At 42.4% G+C, this 23,881-nt stretch overlaps 1 protein-coding gene and 1 pseudogene across 1 annotated transcript; one reads left to right on the plus strand and one right to left on the minus strand.

Moving 5' to 3' along the window:
- Nucleotides 1-230: 230 nt before the first annotated feature.
- LOC115285960 lies at nucleotides 231-1,677 on the minus strand (annotated as a pseudogene).
- A 4,585-nt stretch (nucleotides 1,678-6,262) lies between these two features.
- Nucleotides 6,263-9,197, plus strand: FGFBP1 (fibroblast growth factor binding protein 1). The gene is made up of 2 exons (XM_029932744.1): nucleotides 6,263-6,370; nucleotides 8,059-9,197. Exon 2 carries the CDS (start codon nucleotides 8,079-8,081, stop codon nucleotides 8,841-8,843), a length of 765 nt encoding a protein of 254 aa, XP_029788604.1. The 5' UTR covers nucleotides 6,263-6,370; nucleotides 8,059-8,078; the 3' UTR covers nucleotides 8,844-9,197.
- Nucleotides 9,198-23,881: the final 14,684 nt, after the last annotated feature.

The following is a 23,881-nucleotide window of genomic DNA, read 5'->3' on the forward strand; positions in this document are numbered from 1 at the left end:
ATTTAATACAAAACCATGAGTTACTTTTTAGATGGATTAAGTTTTGTACCTGGGTCTCAAAATTCTATGATAGATTTTTAGTCATTTCCATTAAAAAATACTAAATTTAAAAACTAATAACTTAAAACTGTCACACACACACACACACACACACACACACAAATGGTCTACAAAACATTCTCCTTTCCTTCTGAAGGTTTTATGATGCATTGTTATCATTATCCAGTCTTTTATTATTACACTTAAATGACCAATTGACACAAACAGTCCTGAAACCATTCTTCCACCACTGATTAAGACTATGTTGGCAGGTATTGGGGGTAATATTCATTAGTCTTCTGAACTTTCTGGGCAGACATGATGACCTTGCCACCTCCAGCTACCTTCTTGTCCACTGCTTTAATGACACCCTCAGCAACTATCTCTCATTTCACAGACAGGAAAAGAACCCCAAGGAGGATGATCAGAGAAGCTCCCAACACACATAAGCCTGCTGCCACAATCATATCAATGATAACAGCATCGCCAGATTTCAAGAACTTGGGACCATCTTCCAGCCTTTTTCCAGAACAATGATCAATCTTCTCATTCAGCTCAGAAAACTTGCAAGCAATGTGAGCCATGTGACCATCCAGCACAGGTACACATCCAGCACTGATTTGGCCTGGATGGTTCAGGATAATCACCTAAGTCGTGAAGCCAGCTGCTTTCATTGGTGGGTCATTTTTGCTGTCACCGTCCACACTGCCACAAAGAGCATCTTTGAAAGACATGGTCTTGACATTGAAGTCCAAGTTGTGCCCAGGAAGAGCCTCACTCAAAACTTCCTGGTGCATTCCTACAGAATTTACTTCAGTTGTAACATTGACTGGCACAGAGGTGACCACCATGCCTGGTTTAAGAACACTGGTCTCCACTTGGCCCATAAGGACAGTACCAATACTACCAATTTTTTAGATGTCTTGGAGGGACAGGCACAAGAGCCTGTCAGCTGGATGAGTTGGTGGCAGAATGCAACCTAAAGCTTCAAGCAGTGTGGTTCCACTGGCATTGCTATCTGTATGGTGACTTCCCATCCCTTTGAACCAAGGCATGTTCACATTTGCTCCAGCATGTTGTCACCTTTCCAACAAGAAATTGGCACAAATGCTACTGTGTCAGGGTTGTAGCCAATTTTCTTAATGTAGGTGCTGACTTCCAGAGGCTCAATGGAATCCTTTTGTTAACACCAGCAATACGTTGTTTTACACCCAATGTATAAGTCAGAAGGGCATCCCCACAAGTCTGTCAATTCTTAGAGAGACCTGCTTCAAATTCACCAACACCAGAGATGACAATCAGGACAGCATAGTCACCCTGAGATGTTCCTGTAATCATGTTTTTGATAAAGTCTCTGTGTCCTGGCACACTTATGATGGTCACATAATACTCGTTGGTCTTAAATTTCTACAGGGAAATATCAATGGTGTTACCATGTTTACATTCAGCTTTCAGTCTATCCAAGACTCGGGCGTACTTGAAGGACCCCTTTCCCATCTTAGCAGCCTCCTCAAGTTTTTCAAAGTTCTTTTTTTTTTATCCCACCACATTTGTAGATCAGATGACCAATAGTGGTAGACTTCTCAACACTACATGTCCAATGGCAATGATGTTTGTATGAGTCTTTTCCTTTCCCATTTTGCTTCTGGTTTAGTGGTGGTTTTCATGACACCTGTGTTCTGGTGGCAAACCCACTGCAAAAAAAGCTAAGATGAATGAACTTTAATAGATTTCCAATTTGCATTCATACCAAATGCTGTCCCCTATCAACTTTGTGGGCTCTTATTTTTTCTAAAGTAAACCTTTAGCACTATGCATCATCTGATTTGCTGAATAGGAATTCAGAAACCCCATGACTAATGAGCACTTTAAACTTGGAATGCCAATACTGTTCAGTAGGTCTAAGATGCATGTTTTTTGCCACCTAATTAGCTTTCAACTGATGTTGTTTAGCCAATTTTCTCCCTTTCTGCCAATGAATAAGTTTCCAAAGCACATGATTTGACAGATTCATATCGCTTTGACCCATCAACTTGGCATTTTGTCTAAACATGAGGTCACTTTTAATGAAGGGACTGATTTTCTACCAAATTTGGCCTGGTGTTACAGCACAGTTAAGATTCAGCTCAGAACAAAATCTCACCCAGTAATAGAATGGTGACTGCACTTACAGATACCAGTCCCCTCTGTCAAAGAGCCATATTACAGTACAAAAAAAAAAAGAGAGAGTAAAAAGTAAAATCTGCCTTTGAACTTGAAATAACATGCCAGGGGCCAGACTGCATGAGATATGGGTTCAACCACCAGCCTTAACCTTTGGGTATTATGTTCAGACTTTATGGAACTCCCATAGAAATCTGAGATCCATCATTTAAATCTTTGATGAACAGAAGGACATAAATCCAATCATGAGAAAAATACCAGGCAAGCTCCAAAAGGGACACAGTCTCAAAACACCTGCCCAGTCTCCTGAAAATGCTCAAGGTCATCAGGAAAAAAAGGAACAGCTAAGAATCATCACAGGTGAGAAGAACTTGAAGAGTCATGAGTGTTAACTGTCATGTGGAAACTTGGCAGGGATCATCCATTAGGAGATGAAAACTTATGTTCACATCCAAATCTCCACATGAATGTTTATAACAGCTTTACTCAAAACTGTGCAAACATGTCAGAAGAAACTGATATGTCCTTTAGTAGGATAATAAATAAACTGGTCCATCCAGACAATAGAATATTATTTAGTGCTAAAAAGAAATGAGCTCTCAAGTCATGAAAAGACATGACAGGAATTTGAAATCATATTACTTAGTGAAAGAAGCCAATCTGAAAAGAAATAAATTTGGTATGATTCATTCTAACTATATGATATTCACGACAGGTAAAACTATCAAAACAGAAAAAAAAAAGATTGAAGATTACCAGGTGTTGGGGGAAGAAGGGATAAATAGGTGGCACAAAGGATTTTCAAGGCAGTGAAAGTACTCTGCATGATGCCATAATTGTGAATGTTTAAACATGTCATTAAACATTTGTACACCAAGAGTGAGCTATTTTGGAAACTATGGACTTTGAGTAATTCTAATGTGTCAAGAAATGTTCATCAACTATAATGATTGTACCTGTCCAGTGGAGAATGTTGTCAAGTGTCATTAGCTGTGTCAGAGAATGACAGGGTATATGTGGTAATTCTTTGGATATTTGTCTGGAAACCAAAAACTACTCTTCAAAATAGTGTATTAATGATTTTTAAAAGAAGATTAGGTAAAAAGTATGGAGGGCTCAACAAAGTATGAAGTTCAACTAGTAATAATGTGTCCATAATGGTTCAGTGGCTTTATAAATGTAGCACTATGATATAAATCATGAGTGATAGAAAAACTTGGGTGAGATATGGGGCAAGAGAACCAACTTTACAATTATTTGTAAAGCTAGGTGTGCTTAGGTGGCTCAGGTGGTTAAGTGTGCAATTCTTGATTTCAGCTCAGGTCATCCTCTTGAGTTTCATAGGTTCAAGCCCCGCATCGGGCTCTGACTGACAGTACTGAGCCTGCTTAGGATTCTCTCTCTTTCCCCTTCTTTCTGTCCCTCCCTCACTCACACATGTGTTCTCTCTCTCTCTGTCACACAAATAAATAAACATTAAATATTCTTATATTTGAAAATATATAAATTTAGAATGATAAGAGAGAGAAAATGAGAGTTTACAATTTACCAAAATTTGGGCACATTAATTTCCTTTTAATAAGAATATTGGAAGTGGCTTCCATTTGATTATTCCCTAGTGGTGTGCCAGGAATGTGCTCAGCCCACCTGAGCCTCAAGATGCACATGCACTTCTTCCTAGGGTTCATGTGGGAATAAGTCAATGTGCCTTACGTATTTCCCTAGGAGTCCACATTTTCTCCAGTAATCCCCTTGGTCCTGGGAACATGGAGAGGTGGAAGCAATCTGTTGTGGACAGCTTTGCAGGGGCCCCAAACCTCTCCAGTCTCCCCCGTGCACTATAATGCAAGTGCATTATTTTCTCAGTATATCAGTGTGAAATAATAGCACAGCCTCAGCACAATGCTGGCACGTTGTATACACTGGCTGGCAGTGATTGTCTATTTCTCTCCATGAACATCCATGAAAGGGTGGAAGGCATAGCTAAGGATGAAGGGACCCATGACACCAACAGGGAGTAGATGACATTTGAGCTGAATCTTGAAGGATGAACAGGTGTGTGCCTAGTAATGTAGGACTGGAAGGACATTCCAGGTAAAGAGAACTGTGGGATCAAAGGCTGGAAGGGATGACCAAGTGCACTAAATATTCAAGAAATGTGGGGGCGGGGGGAAGGTTGAGTGTGTCCCAGATCGAGAGTGTGTGTGTGTGTGTGTGTGTGTGTGTGTGTGTGTAAATGAGTTTGGAATGAAAGCTGAGCCAACAGAGGAAGAGCTACACAGCTTAGGCTAATATTTTCCACCTGCTTGGAGTAGAAGAATCAAGGCAGAAGTTGGGATGAGATCACAGGAAGGCTAAAGGTCCATGCAAAGCCAGTGGGTGCGGCAGGGAGGGGGAAAGTTCCATGTTCCCTAGCAAAGTTTAGAAACAATTCTCAAAAAAACTTTCCGGGGTCCATGTTCCCTTATATATATACTTTGTGTTCTGATCTACAGTCTCCTTCCAGAAAGAATCTGGCTGCCACCTGAGAATAAAGACAAATTTCTTGTTTTGCAAAAGACCACTGTGGTCTATAGCTCCCTGGGAAACAAAGCAGTTTTATTTTGCCTACGTCCAAGTAATCTCCCAAAATGCCACATTGTGAGTGTGTGTTTATGGAGGTCATGGTTCAATATGTTCAGCACAATGGGATGGATCTTGGGGTGATCCTATTTTGCAAGAAGCTTGGAGTTTGGGGGGAAATAGCCACCTCTGATGGAATTCATGAAGAAACTCTTAGAACCTCTGAGTGAACCAGTCAATATCCATATCTTTGTAACCTTGGAATTCTCAAAAAGGTGGATCTTGAATGGAAACCAACCACAGCTATGACTTTTGGTACCTTTATTTTGGGCCAAAACGGTGTTTTTAGAAAATTTCTATCAGATGCCAATCCAATTTTGTATGCACACATCTGGATGTTAATGTATTTCTTAAAAGCACATGATGTATTTCTAAAAAGCACTTTTTTTATTTTTGTACAACTATATGTGAAAAGAATCCATAAGATCTGAAAATACTGACCCCCCCCCCCATGGCCAACATGTTTTCGGTCAACTAATGTTCTGTGTTAACACTTAGATATCATGAACCACCCAGTTTGCCACAGACCCTACTGTTTCTATTATCTGTGTCCCAAAGACAAGGACCAGTTGGCATTTATTATCACTCTGGTGCTATTGCTTCCATTTTATCTGACTTAAAAAGAAAATAACTAATTTATTGTGCCCAAATATCATGAAAAGAAGGGTGACAAAATGTATCAAGGTCCATATCTTCTTTATGAAATTAGTCTCCTTCAATATGCTTATGGAAACCAAGCATGTCTGTTTTTAACAAATACAACTTGAAACCCCAATGTGAGCCAAACTAGTTCTGCTTCACTTTCTGTGACTAGCTAAAGCCCATACAATATTTAGCATAGAGCCCCAAATAAAGTACTGTTATTGTCAGCAATCTGTAGATGAACAAATGGAGGCTCAGAGAAGTCATTGTTTGGGGTAAGTCCACAGAGCTAAAAGAATGCAATGCATGTAGGTAGTCTCAGGGCTCCACTCTAGGCTCCTCATCCTCCCAGCTCTGTGGCTTTGGACATGCCATAAATTATCAATATGCTCCCACTTTCCAGCTGTAAAATGGTAGGGATACTAGTTACCACATCTTGGGGATGGTTGTGATGGGAATTCAGGGAGAGCTTGAGGTAAAATGGGCAGCATAAGGCTTGGAAGCTTTGAGTTTTGTTATTGTTTATAACTTTCCCACAGATACCCTGCTGGGGTCTTCATCCCATCAAGCAGGGTCTCTGCAAAGGCTGAGCTCTCCTCCTACCCTGGCCACTGGGGCCAGAAGGAAGCACTTGGAGGAAGCAGGTATAATGCCCTACATGTACCCCACTCTTATAGGATTACACCAACTACTTTCCCTGCAGGAACTGGCTCCCTCCCAAGGGGCGTGGCTGGGAGGCAACAGTCTATAAAGACAGACATGTGCCTGTGTTATATAATCTCTTTCTGCCAGGGCTTCCTAAAAGAAGGAGCTTCCGTGCCTGACACTGCAGACAAGACAGCTGAGGGCCAACAAGCTCACTCTCACATCTGGGATTGCACTGGATCTGCATATTGAGAGCAAGGTAAGGTCCTTTAAGAATTTCATTCTCCACCTTTTTTTTCTCACACCCCTGAGAACCTCAGGATCCTGGGCTATGAATCCCATCAGGGACACGTGGAGGCAGAATCCCAATTCTCCAGTGAGAGATGGGGTATTCACATGGTGTACCTAGGCCCCTGTCCACCCTTCACTCAGGAGCCCGCACACCTGTGACTGTCTCCCTTTCTCAGTCTTAAGGAAAAACCATATGCCCAGGGTAGAAATGAGATCTCAAGCATTTTCTGGGCCTGCCCTTTTACAAGAAGAATCTGTATTTTATTTTAAAATGGAGCAGTGACAATATGAATCATCTTATGAGATACACCAAATGAAACCCTGAGTAGTTCATAACTTTTCTTATTTGTTGTCAATATTTTCCAAAGGACAGAGTAAAGTTGAAAGGCAAGAAGTGAGCAAAGTTGGTGGTCTACAAAAGACCAAAGAGATCAGGTCTGTCTTCTTTCCTGTCTTTCACTTATCCAATATGGGATATTTAGCAACTTATTTGCCAAGATAAGCCTGAACTGTTACATGTTACCCTGGGGGTGGTTTATTTTTACTTACCAGGCAAAACTAGTAAGTGGATTAAACAAGGTGTGAATCAAGTAGTGGTTAAGGGCATAGCACATAGTGTCAAATAGAAACACTATTTCTCTTCTCCTCTCAACATTTTTTAAAAATGCTAACCTGATAAAATCCATGCAGTTTAGTGTAGCATTTAAGCTTATCCTATTTATTCAATTATTTATTTTTAAAAGCATTGATTGAGAGCTTTCCACATGCTCAGCACTGTGCCACGACAGGGCTCCAGAAATCTATTAGGCATCATCCTTCCCTTCAACTTCCTAATCTAAATGCTGTGGTAGGAATTCACCCCATCCACCCTGGTTTATTTTGTACAGTCAAATTGGATTACCTCCCCTCCTTCATGCCTTTCCTTAGGCTCTTACTGTACCCCAAATGCTCCCCTTCACAAACTGATCTACCTCAGAGTGGCCAAACCCCACACATCTTACATTGGGTCAAACATCACCTTTCATGTCACTTTCCATGTCTTTTCTCATTGTGTGGTCATCTGAGTCTATGTAGAACTGGGTTAGAAATCCAGCACATGGAGCCAGGCAACTTTGGCAATTATTACAGCTAACACCTTGATATCGGGGAACTGAGACTAGAGAGGATGGTGACTTTACCAGGATCAAACTGGAGGCAGAATTGGGACAGACTCTTTGTCAATGCTATTTAAATTCCTCAAAAAGTTGCTTCCAATCTCTTTAAGATGAGCCTCCTCATTCACATTGATAAATCCAACATTAGTCTAGTGCATGGTATATACTAGATGTTCTATAAATGCTAGTTTAATGAGTGAATGAAGGAGTGAGTGAGTGAGCAAAGGCAGGAGTAAAGGAGTAGTGAGTGCAGGATGAGAGCTCATTTGGCTCAAAGTGCAGTGAATGAAGGAAGAAAGAGTAGGAAGTTTTTTGACATTCAGGATTCAAGTCACAGAAATGTAAATAGATGGGCTGCTAGTCTAGTAATTTCAAGAGCCAGAAGAATTCCTGATCTCACTCTTAAGCAAGGAGACACATGTCAGCATGAAAGGAGAGTCATCTGCAGCCCTGCATTGCTGAACTATTGCCAAGCACTGATTCACCTGTTCTTGTTAAACAGGTTCCCACTACACTGAAACCATGAGGATCCATAGCCTCACCCTACTCTTATTCCTTCTTCTGGCTGCTCAGGTGTCATTGTTGAACAGCAAAAAGGAAGCAAAGAATAGACGTGTCAGCAAAGGCACCACAGATAAATTGCATACTCTGGGAGAGACCCAGATTGAGCCACCTAAGCGCCTGACCAAAGGCAAATTTGTTACTCAAGACCATGCCAAATGCAGATGGGTGGTAACTGAGCAAGAAAAGGGCATATCCCTGAAGGTCGAGTGCACCCGACAGGACAACAAGTTTTCCTGTGTCTTTACGGGCAATCCAACTTCCTGCCTAGAGTCAAACAAGAATGTCTATTGGAAACAAATTGGCCGGAACCTGCGCTCTCAGAAGGTCCTCTGTGGGGATACCAAAACCATCCTGAAAACCAGGGTGTGTAGAAAGAAGTTCCCAGAATCCAATCTCAAGCTGGTGAACTCCACTTTGATTAGGAACAAGAAACCCAGCCAAAAGTTAATAGAGCCCTCATCCAGGGAGCAGAGCAGCAAATTCAGTGAAGCCTCCCTCATGGAACATAACAAAGCCAAAGAGTTATTCCTTGAGGAGCAGATAATGGTCAATGAAAACCTCCCCTCTGGTCCAGAAGAGACCCAGACCATAGCCACCAAGGATCCCAAGTGTGTAGGGGACCCAGACTTGGTAAAGCAGAAGGCAGCCCTGGACTTCTGTGGGGAATCCTGGAGCTCTATCTGCAAATTCTTCTTCAGCATGGTCCAGGACGACTCATGCTAATGAGATCAAAAGAGAACAGAGTCCTTTAGGAGGTGCTGTGTAAAGCTCTCCAGCATGTGGTAAAGCTCTCCGAGTAAGATGAACATTTGTGCTGTGAGAGTGCCGTGGAATATTTAAACAGATTTTATAATTTTTGTTTTTGCGTTTTGGAATTTGCTTTATATTCATTTCTTTAAATTTTATTTTCAGAGGTTGTTTACCTCAGCATATGTTTCCACCGCCCACAAAGCTATATGTATATGAGCAGTGAGGACCATTTCCTGTGCTGAATGAGCCAGAGTGATGATTTCAGTGCAATGCACTTTCTGGTGAATTAACAAAGTTAATAAAGCTCTGAGTCTTTTTTCAGAAATATGTTCAACCATTCTTTGTGTTTCTTTATGTCTACTTTCAATGAACTCATAAATAATCCCCATATACCAGTGGAAAAAAAATCTAAGAAATGACTTTTTGTTCCCCATCCAACCTAAGTTATCCCCAAAGATGACCCATTCGAGAATCCCTATCTTTGTCCTTTCATCCTTTGGTCCATGGTGTTTGATGTTTACTGCACTGCAATAATTAGGATCCTGGATTTCAAGTGTAACAAATAAGCATGGTATAATTTAAAACACAAACAAGGGTCTCACAGATGGTAAAAGGAGAGGCAAGATTTGAACCCAGAAGGTCTGTAAAGCCAAGTCCACAGCCAGAGAAACGTCCTCCATTTACTCAGGTCAGGGCTGGACATTACTTCTTGCTATATTTGGGACCTTTTATTTTAAGGAGCTCATTTCTGGCCTGGGGGAAAGAGATTTGGTTAAGTACAGTGTCCTGTGATGAAAGTTCCAACAGAGACAAGAAAAGGCAGTGTAGGAAGGAGGTAGAAGTTTCTGGAAGAACTCTGGTTGAACTTCATGGAGGAGGTATTATGGAGCTGGAATTTGGAAAGAGTATCCTTAGGTAGGAAATGGGGGCAGAACGGAAGCACTTTGGACAGATGACAGCATGTGTGAAAGCGAAGAAATTTAAAAATCCTAGAACATAGATATGAGGCTGGAATATAGTAAGATGCAGGGATGACAGTATTGTTAGTCATTCACATATTAGTAAGAAGGATCTAAAAGTGTTTTTATTCAAGAGCTGGGGAGAAGGGAGGATGTAGCTCCAATGTCTTGTCACAGTTTCACTAAGAGCAAAAAAGGAGCAAAGACAGTAAAAAGCACCACACTTTAGAATCGCTGAAAGTTACAAGGAGGAATGGCATGTGGGGTGGAAAAGTGGACATTTACACTCACCAAATTGAGGACCTACACTGAGGATTGTCAGTGGCCAATCCAGTATGACAGCCTCAGAGATACATTCAAATGTCATTATTCACATTACTAACACTAACATTTCTCTCCCACTTGCTATGTGTCAGACACTGTGCTCTTTCCATGGAGTCCACATGCATTCACTCATTCACTCATTCATTCAATGTGTAACTTAAGCACTGACTCTGCCAGAGTCTGTTCTAGGCACTGGAGCTACATCAGTCCACAGCAGGTGGATATTCTGCATCACTCCCCATGCAACTACCATTAGGGAAAGTGATGGGAAAAATCACAGACCTACAAGAGATAAAGAGGGGAAGTAAAGGAGGAGAAGAAGGCTAACAGTGATAAAGGATACTCAGTCTTAGATGAGATGGTCAGGGAAGGCTTCTCTGTGGAGGTAGCTTTTGAGACTAGATGTGTATGAAGTGAGGAATCAAGTCTGGTAACTCTCTAAGGTAAGGATGTTCCAAGCAGAGGGAATAGTCAGTGTAAATGCCCTGAAATTAATTAGTTTATTTATTGCCTACTTTGAGCTCCCACTATATGCCAGACACGGTTCTAGGGCTAGAAAATGGCAGCAAACAAAAATAAAAATATCCTTCTTTTCACGGTGTTTGTATTCCCATGACTGGCTCATGCGTGGCATGTTCAGAAATACCAAAGGTTGCAGAACCGCTGTAGGACAGGACCCAGGACCTGATTTACGAACCTTACCCCCATTTGCAAGAGAAATGAACCACCATCCCAGTCTGTTCCATGCTTCTTTTAGTCAGTCCATAAGAGGGACATTTCCCCTTAAAGTCTATACACATTGTGAGCTCTCTGGATCTTCTCCCCTACTCATACATCTCAGTTCCGTGTAGTCTTGTTGAACACTTCCAGGGGTCATTAAGAAATAACCCTGGTCCAGCCAAAGTGACATAAACATCGGAGAACTGACCAGACTAGATTCAAAGACTTTTTAAGGTAACCTCCAGCCCAGGAGGTGGTAGTTTTTCTGGTTCACTCACCACCTTTGGCCATAGGCAGAACTGGAAGGAGGCTTGTTTCCAACATGGCAGAGTCATCTAGACATGGGCTGGAGGTTTGCCCCTGCAGCTTCCCACCAAACATCTCTTTCCCACTTAACTTTTCTGAACTCCACTGAACTCATCTCAATAATGGAGACAATGAAATTCACCTTTAGGGCTGCTGTAAGACTCACATTAATCAATAAATCTCAAGTACCTAGTGCCCCACTGCATGCACAGAAGCTATTCAACACAGGTGAATGTCTAAAATTCACAACACAGGACCAGTTGTAGAGGGAGTTCAAAATGTCCTTGCCCTTTAAAAGTTAGAGTTTATTTTTTTCTTAGTACAAAAAAGGGAATTAGGAACCACTATACAGATAAACCTAATATGTGCCAGTGGCTGTGCTTCTTCTCTCATATACTACCCTGCCCCCCAAAAAAACCCTGTCTGGTAGGTTTTATCATCATAATTCTTTAGATGAGGAACTGAAGGCCCAGAAAAGCTGAGCAACTGGCCAGGGTCATCAACCATGAAGTGGCAAGGCCTGTAAGGAAGAACACAGGTCCAGAGTCCCCCAGCCCTTTCTGTGTCTGAAGCTCATGGTTTTCTTCACTTGATGGGAAAAGAATGAAATTTGTGGTTTTAGATGTGGACCAAGCTGTGAAGTGAACAGCATGCTTCAGTCACTTCCATATTTATAGCCCCTTCCATGCCCTACAAAGAGTAAGTTCCAGAAGCCAATGCTTTTTTTATGCTCAGCCTTCCTCCATAGTCATATCTCAAGACAATGTTTTAAAAACAGAGTAAAAAAAAAGTTTAAAACACAACAAAGATTTAACATTATCTTCCCTCCAACTTGGCACTCAATATTTTTTCTCTGGAGACTTTCTGAATATGAAGTGGAGGGGCCAGCTTGTGCATGTGTGGGTGTGGGTGTGTGCGCGCACAGGAGACAGGAAACTTTCAGGTAGGTAAGAGGTGCTTCAGGATGCCATGTCTACATCCCCTCAGCAGCTCAGCAATAGGTTGCCTTTAATTCCTTACAAAACTACCTCTCAGCAGAAAGAGAGCCTCTTTCCTGCCCCCTGCACTGGTTCTGTGTAGTAATTCACAACCATACGTGTACTGACTTGAATTTCTGGAGTCCAGCCTATCTCACCTGACCTCCTACCCATCCACCTCTTTCCCCAGACTCTTTCTGATATTTTTTTTGGCAAAACAAGGAAAGTAGGCAAAGGGTTTGGAATTGACAAATGTGAGGATAGCCATCATCTGTGGCTCATAATGCCAGACAGATAATAATCTCCTTGAAATGTCTCTTATGAGGTGAGACTTCATGAACAATATGCAAGAAAACACCCATCAGAAGTCCTGCTAAATGAGGGATCAGGATGAAAAATGAAAGAGATGATTCCAAAAAAAGGGTGTTTCAGAATCTCATAAGTTTGAAGTGGGTTATGCAAGGAGAGCTTTCATCAAGGCAGTTGGACATATGGGAAATAACACAGTAAAGGTGGTCTCATCTATCACTACAATCCCAGCATTTAGGTCACAGGCCAGCATATGATCGATCTTCAGTAAATACTGGTTGAGTGAATAAAAGAGAAGGAGAGAAATCAGGGCAAGGGCAAAGATTATGGGTTTCAGAGTAAAAGAAACTGGGTTTGAGTTTCTAGTTGTGTGACCTGAGACAAGTAATTTTTTTCTTAGTCTCAGGTTCCTGATTTATAAAATGGGTCTAAATATACATCCAATAGGAATCAGACATTATTTAACTAAAGTCTAAAGTGTGATCCTACATTAGATTTTCACTAAGATTTGGTTATAAGTGAATGAATGAATGAGAGAGTGAATGAATACATGATTCAATTAGTTGCTAAAGAAGACAAGGAGAAACTGTTCTAGGGAGGCAACATGAGACTTAAGACACACTATGCCTATCAAATGGAGCCTGGCTGTTCCTTATCACCTCCCAAAGGCCACTCTCTGCCTGATGGCTCTGGAGGCATCCCACATGCATGGATAGAAGCACTTTCCATGAAATAGGAGGAAGATGAAGGCAAAGCTGGTTCTTTAGGGCAACCTTTGAGACTTTCTTAACCTGCCTTTCGGTGACCCACCACAGTGCCACCCCTTCATCTCCCACACATCTCCAGCTTGGGTGCTGCAAGCCTCAATGCACCACTGGCTGCCTGAGTCCACTCCCTGGGGGCGCTGTTCCATATGCCACATGCACACCAATGACTCCCACATTTACATCTTCAGCCAGACCTTTCTCCTGACCTCCCGCCTCACTCGGCATCAATGATTGCATACCAAAAAGGTATCTTAAACATTATACACCCAAAACACTCCGCCGATCTTCCCCCCACTAATTCTTGCTCTTCCATGTCTTTCCCCACTTAGTTCATGGTAACTCCATCCCTCCCATGGTCAGGTTGTGGGGTCATACCTGAATCTTCTCATTGAGCTCATCTAATTGATCTGCCATCTCCACCTCCAGAGGTTATTCTGAAACATAACATTTTGGCCACCTAATCACTGCCAGCCTGGACCAAGCCCCAACCCGTCCTCCTGGATGACTGCAATAGAGTTCTAATCCATCTTCTTGCTGCTGGCCTTGTTTACTATTCTAGCATAGCAGCAGTGATATTCCTTCCAAAGTACTTGTAAGAATACCCCACTTCTTTGCTAAAAGCTATCTAGTAGCTCATCATCTCACTCAGAGTAAATGCTGTAAGTCAGACCCTCACTACTTTCTGACCTAATCTCCTCTGACATAACCCCTGGGGTGCTCTGCTCCAGCCATCCTGGCCTTGATATTCTTGGAACTCACTCTACTCTCTTGCCTTGGGCCCTTTGCACTTACTGTTCCCTCTACCTGGAGAACTGCCTTCTTTCAGATGTCAACTCAAATGCCACCCTGGTCCTAAATTTTGCTTTATTTTTTTCATAACACTTCTTCCCATCTGACAGGTACTATATTTACCAGTTTCACTTGCTTCACGATTTCTTGCTGCCTCCCCTTAGAAATATAAGCTCCCTGAGAGCAGACTTTGTTTTGGTCACTGCTGTTTCTCTAGCATATTTCACAAAGTGTGGATCTCGATACCTGTTTAACTCTAAGGTAAAACCTGGGTTTGCAAGCATAATTCACTCTGGAAACATGCTTGTAATCCAAAGCACATGCATAGCAAAAAGAATTTCTGCATAAGAAATAATGGAAACTCTGGAGGGGCAAGATGGCAAAGAAGTAGGGAGCTCTGTAATTTTTGCCCACCTGCATCTATCAAACTAAGGACTGAAGCCACAATACTCTGATCTGCAGGAGTCTGGAAGGAAAAGACACAGAGTCCATTAAGAAGACAGCCTCATAGGTGTGTGAGTGAGTGCAAACTGGGAAAGATAAAAACAGCCAGACTGAAGGCTGGGAGGGGAGGGAGCTCCCCCCCGGAGAGCCACAGAGAGCTTGCAGAGCTACAGAGAAACGAGATGAAGAGAAGGAGAGGCTGAAAACGCTCGTAGAGCTCTCTCTAGAGAAGAGAAAAACGTTGGCCCGGGACAGAGAGGGATCCTATCATCCTATCTATAACTTCAGGGCGAGAGGAGAGAGATCCTTCCTCTCAAGCTGGTACATTTTTTTGGACTCAGTGTCCTGATCCCAGGCAGCGCCAAGAGACACTGCTTCCCTACTCCCCCTACTCGATCCCCCGCTAGGAAGCCACCCGGCCTGCAAGAGTACATTTTGGGCAGTATCATTGAAGTGTGTGGACTAGGATTTGGAAATGATGTGCTGCTTGGAAAAAACAACTTGCCCTGTCCCCGGCACAGGGAGATCAGACCCAAAAAAGTGGGGTGCAACCTTTGGTTTGAGAAGGGATTGGGCGCAGCCATTCTTCTCCCCACAACCACCAAGGCAAGGCATTGGGGAGTGGTCGGAGGACGCCCAGTGGAGGTGAGACCTACCTACACCAAACCACGCCCATCTGCACTGGAGAGCTGCCTTTCCCTCCCCTCCCCCACCCTCGAAGCCTGGGAAAAACCAACACTGATGCATTGCTATGATTAGATTAATTCTTGCTATTCAGATATATTTTTCCTTATCTCATTCTTATCTCTCTCCTTTGCTGGACTGGGCACATGGGACATTGGATTGCCTAAACAGGCATACTTAATCCATTCTCTTGATGCTACCTTCCTTTCTCTCTCACTCTGGAATAATCAGACTATATAGCTTCTTTGGGTAACATTATCTTCATTTTTCTTCTCCTCACCTCCTACCATATTCTCCTCTTTCTCTCACTGAATTAGGCCTTTTAGTCTCTCTGATCAACATTCAATTTCACATCCTCCACACCCCTGTAACTTCTCTCTTTGTAGATGCTCTTCCAACAGCACTGCCTCCACCCTACTCTTTATTTGTAGCTGGGATTTCTGGTTTATGCTTTTAGACGGTCCTTTGTCTTTTGTTGTTTTTGTCCCCCTTCTTTTTCTTTTCTTTTTTTTCCCTTCCCCTTTTGGTTTGCTTGTTTGTTTGATTTGTCTCTGCATTTGTGTGCTTTTGTTCCCTGCGTGTTTGTCTGTTTTCCTTTTCAGAGCTATCTCAAGAAATAAGCCAAAGTACACATGATGGAGAGTTCCAAATATCACTGAGTAGGGAAATAAAATAACCAAAGGCACAACAAGAGAAACCAAGAGACACCATTAAAAAAACACTTTCTGAATGGACAGGCCCTGGACAGTCTATGAGCCTCCTTCAATATAGCAATACACACAGGTGCAGAGTGCAAAGCAAGTTTTTAAAACTGACAAGAGACAGAAAGCTAGTCAAAATGATGAAACAAAAGAACTCTCCTCTAAAGAAATTCCAGGAAGAAGTCACAGTACAGAACTGCTCAAAACAGGTAAAGCAAAATAATGGAGCAAGAATTTAAAAAATTTGTCATAAAATTAATCGTTGGGCTTGAAAAAACCTGGAAGATCTGAGAGAAGCTATTAATACACAGACTAGGGACCTTCAAAACAGCTGTGACTAGTTTAAAAACGCTATAAATGAGGTGAATAATAAAATGGAGGTGGCCACTGCATGGATTGAAGAATCAGAGAGGAGAATAGGTGAATTAGAAGACACAATTATAGAAAAAGAGTAAGTTGAGAAAAAGAGGGAGAAATTGATCCAGAAGCATGAAAGAAGAATTCAAGAACTGAGTGATACAATCAAACAGAACAATATCTGTATCATAGGAATTCCTGAAGAAGAGGAAAGAGAAAAAGGTCCTAAAGGGGTGCTTGATCAAATTATAGCCAAGAACTCCCCAATCTGGGGAAGGAAATAGACATTGATATCCAAGAGGCACAGAGAACTCCCCTCAGACGTAACTTGAATCGACCTTCAGCACAATATATCATAGTGAAACTGGCAAAATACAAAAATAGAATTCTGAAAGCAGCTAAACATAAAAGGGTCCTAATATACAAATGGAAACCTATCAGAGTGGTTACAGACCTATCTACGGAAACTTGGCAGGCCAGAAAAGAATGGCAGAAAATCTTCAATGTGGTGAACAAAAAACTATGCAGCCAAGAATCCTTTATCCAGCAAGCCTGTCATTCAAAATAGAAGAAGAGATAAAGGTTTTCCAGAATAAACAAAAATTAAAAGAATTCATCATCACCAAACCAGCCCTACAAGAAATCCTGAGGGACTCTATGAGGGAAATGTTGCATGAAATACAAGGTACCAGAGACCGCCACTACAATCATGAGCCCTACAGAGAACACAATGAATCTAAACCCGTATTTTTCAATAATACTGAATGTTAATGGACTAAATGCTACAATTAAATGACATAGGGTATCAAAATGGATTAAAAAAATCCATCTATTTGCTATCTATAAGAGGCTCATTTTAGACCTGAAGTCACCTTCAGATTGAAAGGGGATGGAGAAATATCTATAATGCGACTGGAAGTCAAAAGAAAGCCCGAATAGCCATGCTTATATCAGACAATCTGGACTTCAAAGTAAAGGCAGTAACAAAAGATGAAGGGTAAAATAATTACAGGGTCTCTCCATCAGGAAGAGCTAACAATTATAAACATCTATGCACCAAATTCGGGAGCACCCAAATACATAAAACAATCACAAACAGAAACAATCTTATTGATTAGAATGTGCTAATTGCAGGGGACTTTAATACTCCACTTAGAGCAATGGGTAGATCAACTAGACAGAAAACCACTAAATAAACAATGGACCTGCACAACACATTGAAACAGATGGATTTGACAGATATATTTAAGACTCTACATCCTGAGGTTAGGGAATTCACTTTCTTCTCGAGTGCACATGGCACATTCTCCAAGATAGATCACATACTGGGTCATAAAACAGCCCCTCATAAATATGAATGAATTGAGATCATACCATGCACACATTCAGATCACAATGCTATGAAACTTGAAATTAATCACAGAAAAAAGTCTGGAAAACCTCCCAAAACATGGAGGTTAAAGACCACCCTACTAAAGAATGATTGGGCCAATCAGGCAATTAGAGAAGAAATTAAAAAATATATAGGAACAAATGAAAATGAAAATACAATCCAAACTATCTGGGACACAGCAAAGGCAGTCCTAATAGGAAAGTATATTGTAATCCAGGCCTATTTCAAGAAACTAGAAAAAGCACAATTTCAAAATTTTCAAGAGCACCTAAAGGAACTAGAAGGGGAGCAGCAAGAAAACCCCAAACCCAACAGAAGAAGAGAAATAATATAGATCAGGGCAGAAATAAACAATACATAATTTTAAAAAAAGACAATTGAACAGATCAATGAAAGCAAGAGGCGGTTTTTTGAAAAAATAAACAAAATTGATAAATTTCTAGACAGGCTCCTCAGAAAAAAAAAGAGAGAACACCCAAATAGAAAAAATCACGAATTTTGGGACTTTCCCAAGGATACAGAAGTGCTGATGCCTGGGGGCATATGTACCCCAATGTTCATAGCAGCACTTTCAGTAATAGCCAAATCATGGAAAGAGACTAAATGTCCACCAACTGATAAATGAATCAAGATAATGTGGTTTATATATACAAGGGAATACTACGTGGCAATGAGAAAGAATGAAATCTGGCCATTTGTAGCAATGTGGATGGACCTCGAGGGTGTCATGCTAAGAGAAATAAGTCAGGCAGAGAAGGACAGATACCATATGTTTTCACTCACAAGTCTCACAGGAGAAACTTAACAGAGGACCATGGGGAGGGGAAGGGGGAAAAAGAGTTAGGGAGAGGGAAGGAGGCAAATCATGAGAGACTCTTGAATACTGAAAACAAACTGTGGACTGAAGGGGGAGGGGGAGAGAGGAAAGGGGGTGATGGTCATGGTGGGGGGCACTTGTGGGGAGGAGCACTGGGTGTTATGTGGAAACCAATTTGACAATAACCTGTATTAAACAAAAAGAAATAATGGAAACTCAGATGACTCACTGCATAACCCAAAAATATTCATATAAAAATGATTATAATACTGTAACATAATAAAAAATTAATAGAGAAAATACAAAATATAAAGAAAAATAAACACCTTAACCTGCACCTGTCTTTGAAAACATTTGTGGCTGGTGTGAGGAAAACAAGAGGAGGATTATTGTGTAGAACAACTTTCATTATAACTAATGGAATCACTGCTATCTATTGGCTCGATGGAATCTTTTTTTTTTTTTTTGCACAGCTTTAACAAGGAATCTGTCCAATGCTTTTGCCTCCTTTTGAGGATTTAGCGTAAATGTGACATTTCATTGTCATTAAACACACTCACTGCTCACATTGCTACAGCCTTATTCAGGTGATGATTTTCTACAAAATTTTGCACAGTTTTCCATATTTTGCACATCTCCCTAATCTCATTTGAAGTGGTGGATTCCTCTGCCTTTTTCTCCTCCTCCTCTGCAGACAAGATGCAGACATAGACTTCTTATAAAATCTTCCTGTTTTGACCACTTGCATACCTCGTTCATACTTCTCGATGATTTCCTTCTTAACTTCCACTGTAATCATTTACTTCTTACTGCCTTTCTTTTCAACCTTTTTCTGCATGGGGGCCATTGTGTATCCTCTCATAGATGTTGACTACAGTACAGTATTGATAAACTCTTGTCATATACTATATTCAATGTAACTGGCAATAAAGCAGCAGAGGAAAGGTCTATATATTCAGGCATCACCCTACCTAGAATAAAGCAAAGCATTTCTAGCTTGCTCTTGTATGGAAAAGCAAAGGACTGTCTAAACATGCTTTGAAATGACAACAGATACACTAGTGCCAGTTGTAGGCACCTTCCAATGTTCTGAAAACTCACTGATTTCTGCCAAACACTGCTGCCTGAGACTGAGTATTTGACCATGAGAAATGATCATCCATAATCAGAGAGAGAGAAAGAGAGAGAGAGAGAGAAGAACCACTGGCTCAGTTGTGATCATGTGACTTTTGGTGTTAAGTACTACTCATAAGACATCGCTCATTCATCAAGTTAAAACTTATTAGAAATGTTTGCTCATCTTGTGGAACACTCACAAATGAGTTACTCACCATCCAAGGTTTTACTGTAATTTTTAAAAACAATGTAACCACGAGAGAATCAAGAGACAAGATTTCTCTATGTCAGACAGCCCTCGGCCTCACTACCCATTCCAGTGAAATGTGATTAAAGTTAAAGTGCTTCCCTTAATAAGTCTAAGTATACTTAAAAGAAACTGAAGAAGTGTACTCATGAGAAACTCTTATGAATTAAATGAGTCAATAAATATAAAGTAACATACTCTCTGCCTGGAATGTAGTCATTGATCTAAACTATGTTACTTGTTCTTGTTTTGCTGGGATTATTATTATTATTATTATTATTATTAAATATCATGCCTTCCAAAGGGCATGATGTTGCCTGTTCTCTGGGTTCCTGACAAAGATGGCTAACTGTGTATTTCTTCCAGTTTGCGTGCATTTAATTATTATAAAGACCTTTTCTTTGTGATTTCCACTCACTAACCTGATTAGAGAGAGGATTTTGATTTTAAGAAAATGTTTTGAAAGGCTAAGTGAAGGAACATATGAGTGTAACAGACCCCAGATAATCTGGTTGCTGAGAAATTGAAAGAGGCCTAGCAGACAGAGGGGCCAGGACAGAGTAGGGGTCTGCAAGGAGACACTGGCCTAGAATCAGATAGGACCAAGAATGAGCAGACTGCCTTCTCTGGGAGGCAGGAAGCAAAGGGCCCTGATTTCTAGAAGGTGTGCCAGTTCTGCTCTGCAGGCTCAGAGCTCCTGCCAAGCTTAGTACCTCCTGCGGGTGAATTGAGGGAGGTGGGGTGGGAGGCGCAGAGGGGCTGTGTGTTTGTAGGCAGAGTGGCTTGGAGGTAAGAGCGTGGACTCTGGTCACAGAGATATGGATTTAGATCCTGATTTTGCCACTTATTAATTGTGTGACCATGGCATGTTTCCTAACATTTCAGAGACTCGGCTTCTTTCATTCAGCAAGGGAGACTGAGTGCCTTCTGTGGGCTGGCCACTAGAGGCAATGGCATAAATTGCCAGAATAGCCAGTGTTTACTGAGCATGTACTGAAAGCCAGGCACTGCTCCATGCATGTGTATTATCTCATTTAATCCTCAGAATCCCTTACAAGGAGGCACGACCCCTCCTCCTGTGAAAGAGCTAAGGAAGTTAGGAAACTCGCTGAAGATCATACTAAGTATCAGATGTGGAAATCAAGTCTAAGCATTCTGGCTTCAGGGTCCGTTCATTTGACCACAAGAGCACCTTCAAGAAGCTAGAAGTCCCAGTGTAAACATGCCATGGAGGGGGGGTGAGCACGGTGTACGGCCAGGAGGTAGGATGGGAAGGGCAATCAGCTCAGGCAGCAGGTATAGCTGGAGGAGAGGGAGCAGTGGTCACAAGGTCAGAAAAGCCTTCCCTAAAGAGATGATCATGGAGGTAAGACCTTTAGGAAAAGGGGGTTACCTGGGCAAACCAAAGGCACACAGACAGTGGTCCAGGTGGAGCTTGGAGAAACTCTTTCAATTGTCATCATAAAATGATCAAATCATTGATCACCAGTCCTGGCCACACTGGTGTCTCCGATTCAGTTTCCTCTCTTCTGAAGCCTAGGCTTCACCTTTAGGTGTGGGGTCCTATGTGCTCTGGGGACACTCTCCCCTGCAGAGCACAACTCGACAACAGAGAAGTTGCAGCACATCCCCAGGGCGCTCAGTTCATTCCACACTGTGTGTTCTGCTGAGGGCCAGGGGTGGAGAGAGAAGTGTCAAGGCGAGAATGCAGCATGTGGTCCACAGGGAAACCACACACGACGTGGAAGAGGTGAGTTTGCTGTTACTCAGTCGCCTTCCAGTGTTCAGAATTATGCATTTTATTTCAGCTTTCAGTGCGAACCAACAACTTCTTCTGGCACTCAAGCAAAGTCCATAAGGGCAATTAAAATCACTAATAATATTTTTTTAATGTTTTATCTATTTTTGAGAGAGGGAGAGTGGGGTAGGGGCAGAGAGAGGGGCAGACAGAGTATCCAAAGCAGGCTCTGCGTGGAACTCAAACTTGGGAACTGTGAGATCATGACCTGAGCTGAAGTCAGATGTTCAACAGATTGAGCCACCCAGATGCCCCCAGGCGATTTTGACTAAAATGAATTTCTACAAAGCAGGCACTGACCCTAGAACCTGACCGCCGTGTACAATGTGACTCGGCAATGGCGCTTATATAATGCATGCTGTCAGAAATGGCTTCCAAAGTCAAGCGACAGCCCCCATTATGACCAGCAAGGGCGGGGGGTGGGGGGGCTGCTGGACCACAGGAGGGTTTCCAGGCCATTTTGGGTGCCTCAAGCCTGAACGCCTTCTGCACCCTCTCCTATCAGTATAAATGCTCTGGAATTGTCTTTCCTGGAACTGTGCATGGGGTTGTCTCTAAGCCTAGTACTGGGAGCCCCAGGGCAGGCTGAAGTTTGGCAAAAGCAGGAGACCAACAACCCAGATGGGCCACCCCTGAAGAGACACCACTGCTGTCCAGGAAGCTTGAGGTTGGAACCCTCAGACTCTGGGAAACAGGCAGGGCCAGACACAGAAGCAGATGTGAGGACGAGACAGGACAAAATGATCCTGTATCGGGTACCTCCTGCATACTAAGCTCTGGGATTCCCAACCCTGGCAGCAGGAGAGGATCCCCTGGGGAGCTTGAGAAACCATGACTGCCCAGGCTGCTCCCAGACCAGTGCCATCAGAAGCACAGGGATTTTTCAAGCTCCACGGATGATTGTGATGCTCAGTTAAGGTTGAGATCTGCTCCGCCGAGCATTGTGCACCGTGCTTTCCCTGCATGACCTCATTTCATCCTCATGATCGCCCTGTGATCAAGCCTGTCATACAGATAGGCAACCGGGGGTGCAAGGAGGTTCGTCATTTGCCAGGATCAGAGATAGAATGAGACAGAGCCTAGCATCTTCCCCCCTCCCTCCCTGCCTCTGGAGCCCACGCTCACAGGCATAAATACAGGCATGAAAGTTACTACCACATAGCAGAAAGAACAAGGACCTGGGTTTAAATCCCACTCCAGCATCACTAGTGCTTGGGTGAGGCTTGGGGAAGTCAATTCATGTCTCTGATTCTTTGTTTCTTGTCTGCCGAACAGGGGGATGTTGTCACTTTTACAGAGCACCGGGGACATAATGAGATGGTGTTTATGAAGCTTTTTTAAAATAGTTTATTGTCAAATTGGTTTCCATATAACACCCAGTGCTTCTCCCCACAAGTGCTCCCCACCATGACCATCACCACCTCCTTTCCTCCCCCCCGCTTCAGTCCATGCACAGAGGCAAGGGAAAAATGAACTACTGGGACCTCATCAAGATAAAAAGCTTCTGCAAGGCAAAGGAAACAATCAAAAAAACTAATATGAAGCTTCTTATAGTCTTTCTGGCACATAATTTATTTCTTGGTTCCTTATCATTATTAGACTACAAAAATGGGTCAGCAGGTGGCACGGCAGATGTCAGGAAGAGAGCATCACTCGAAACAAGAGTCATCAAGTGCTGAAGGGCAGGCAAAGGCAAAACTGAGGCCAATCTCAAGCGGCGGGACCAGAAGTCCAATAGAGGCATGTAAGAGAGAAAAAGACCAGCATGGCTAGGGCCATGTGACAGGGCCATGCCCGGCAGTGCCTCTATGTGTCATCCACACCTTCTCATCCCTGAAACCCTGAGCAAAGGTGTCAGCCGAGTGTGGAAGCCATTGTGGTCACCCCCATCTCCCTTACCATTCACTGTTCTCTTCCCCCCCTCTGTCCCCAAACTGCTCATTTTGTTCTAAGCCCTGCCTGGCAAAGGTTAACAGATAATTGGTCTTTGCTAGAAAGAAGCTAAGGGGTGACCCCCTTCGGTTCCTTATCACAATGAATGCATACACACCTTTCACCCAGGGCAGCGTCGATTTGAAAAAGGCCATTAAAAAAAAAAGTAAGGGCTCAGGGTCAGTGCGTGGGGGTGTTGGACACAGAAAGAATGTGCTAGTCATTTTTGCTAATTCCAAAGTAGTGCATCATAACAAGAATAACAACAAATGAACCAGGAAGTGCGCAAAACTAAGGAAGAGAGAACACAGCCCCATCCATCAAAAGACAACACTGATTGGGGTGTGTGGGTGGCTCAGTCAGTTGTCTGC

Source organism: Suricata suricatta, chromosome 1, assembly GCF_006229205.1.
Source record: "Suricata suricatta isolate VVHF042 chromosome 1, meerkat_22Aug2017_6uvM2_HiC, whole genome shotgun sequence".
NCBI classification, from domain to species: Eukaryota; Metazoa; Chordata; class Mammalia; order Carnivora; family Herpestidae; genus Suricata; species Suricata suricatta.

Coding starts and splice junctions, on each gene's coding strand:
- FGFBP1 (XM_029932744.1), top strand. CDS start 8,079: ATGAGGATCCATAGCCTCACCCTACTCTTATTCCTTCTTCTGGCTGCT.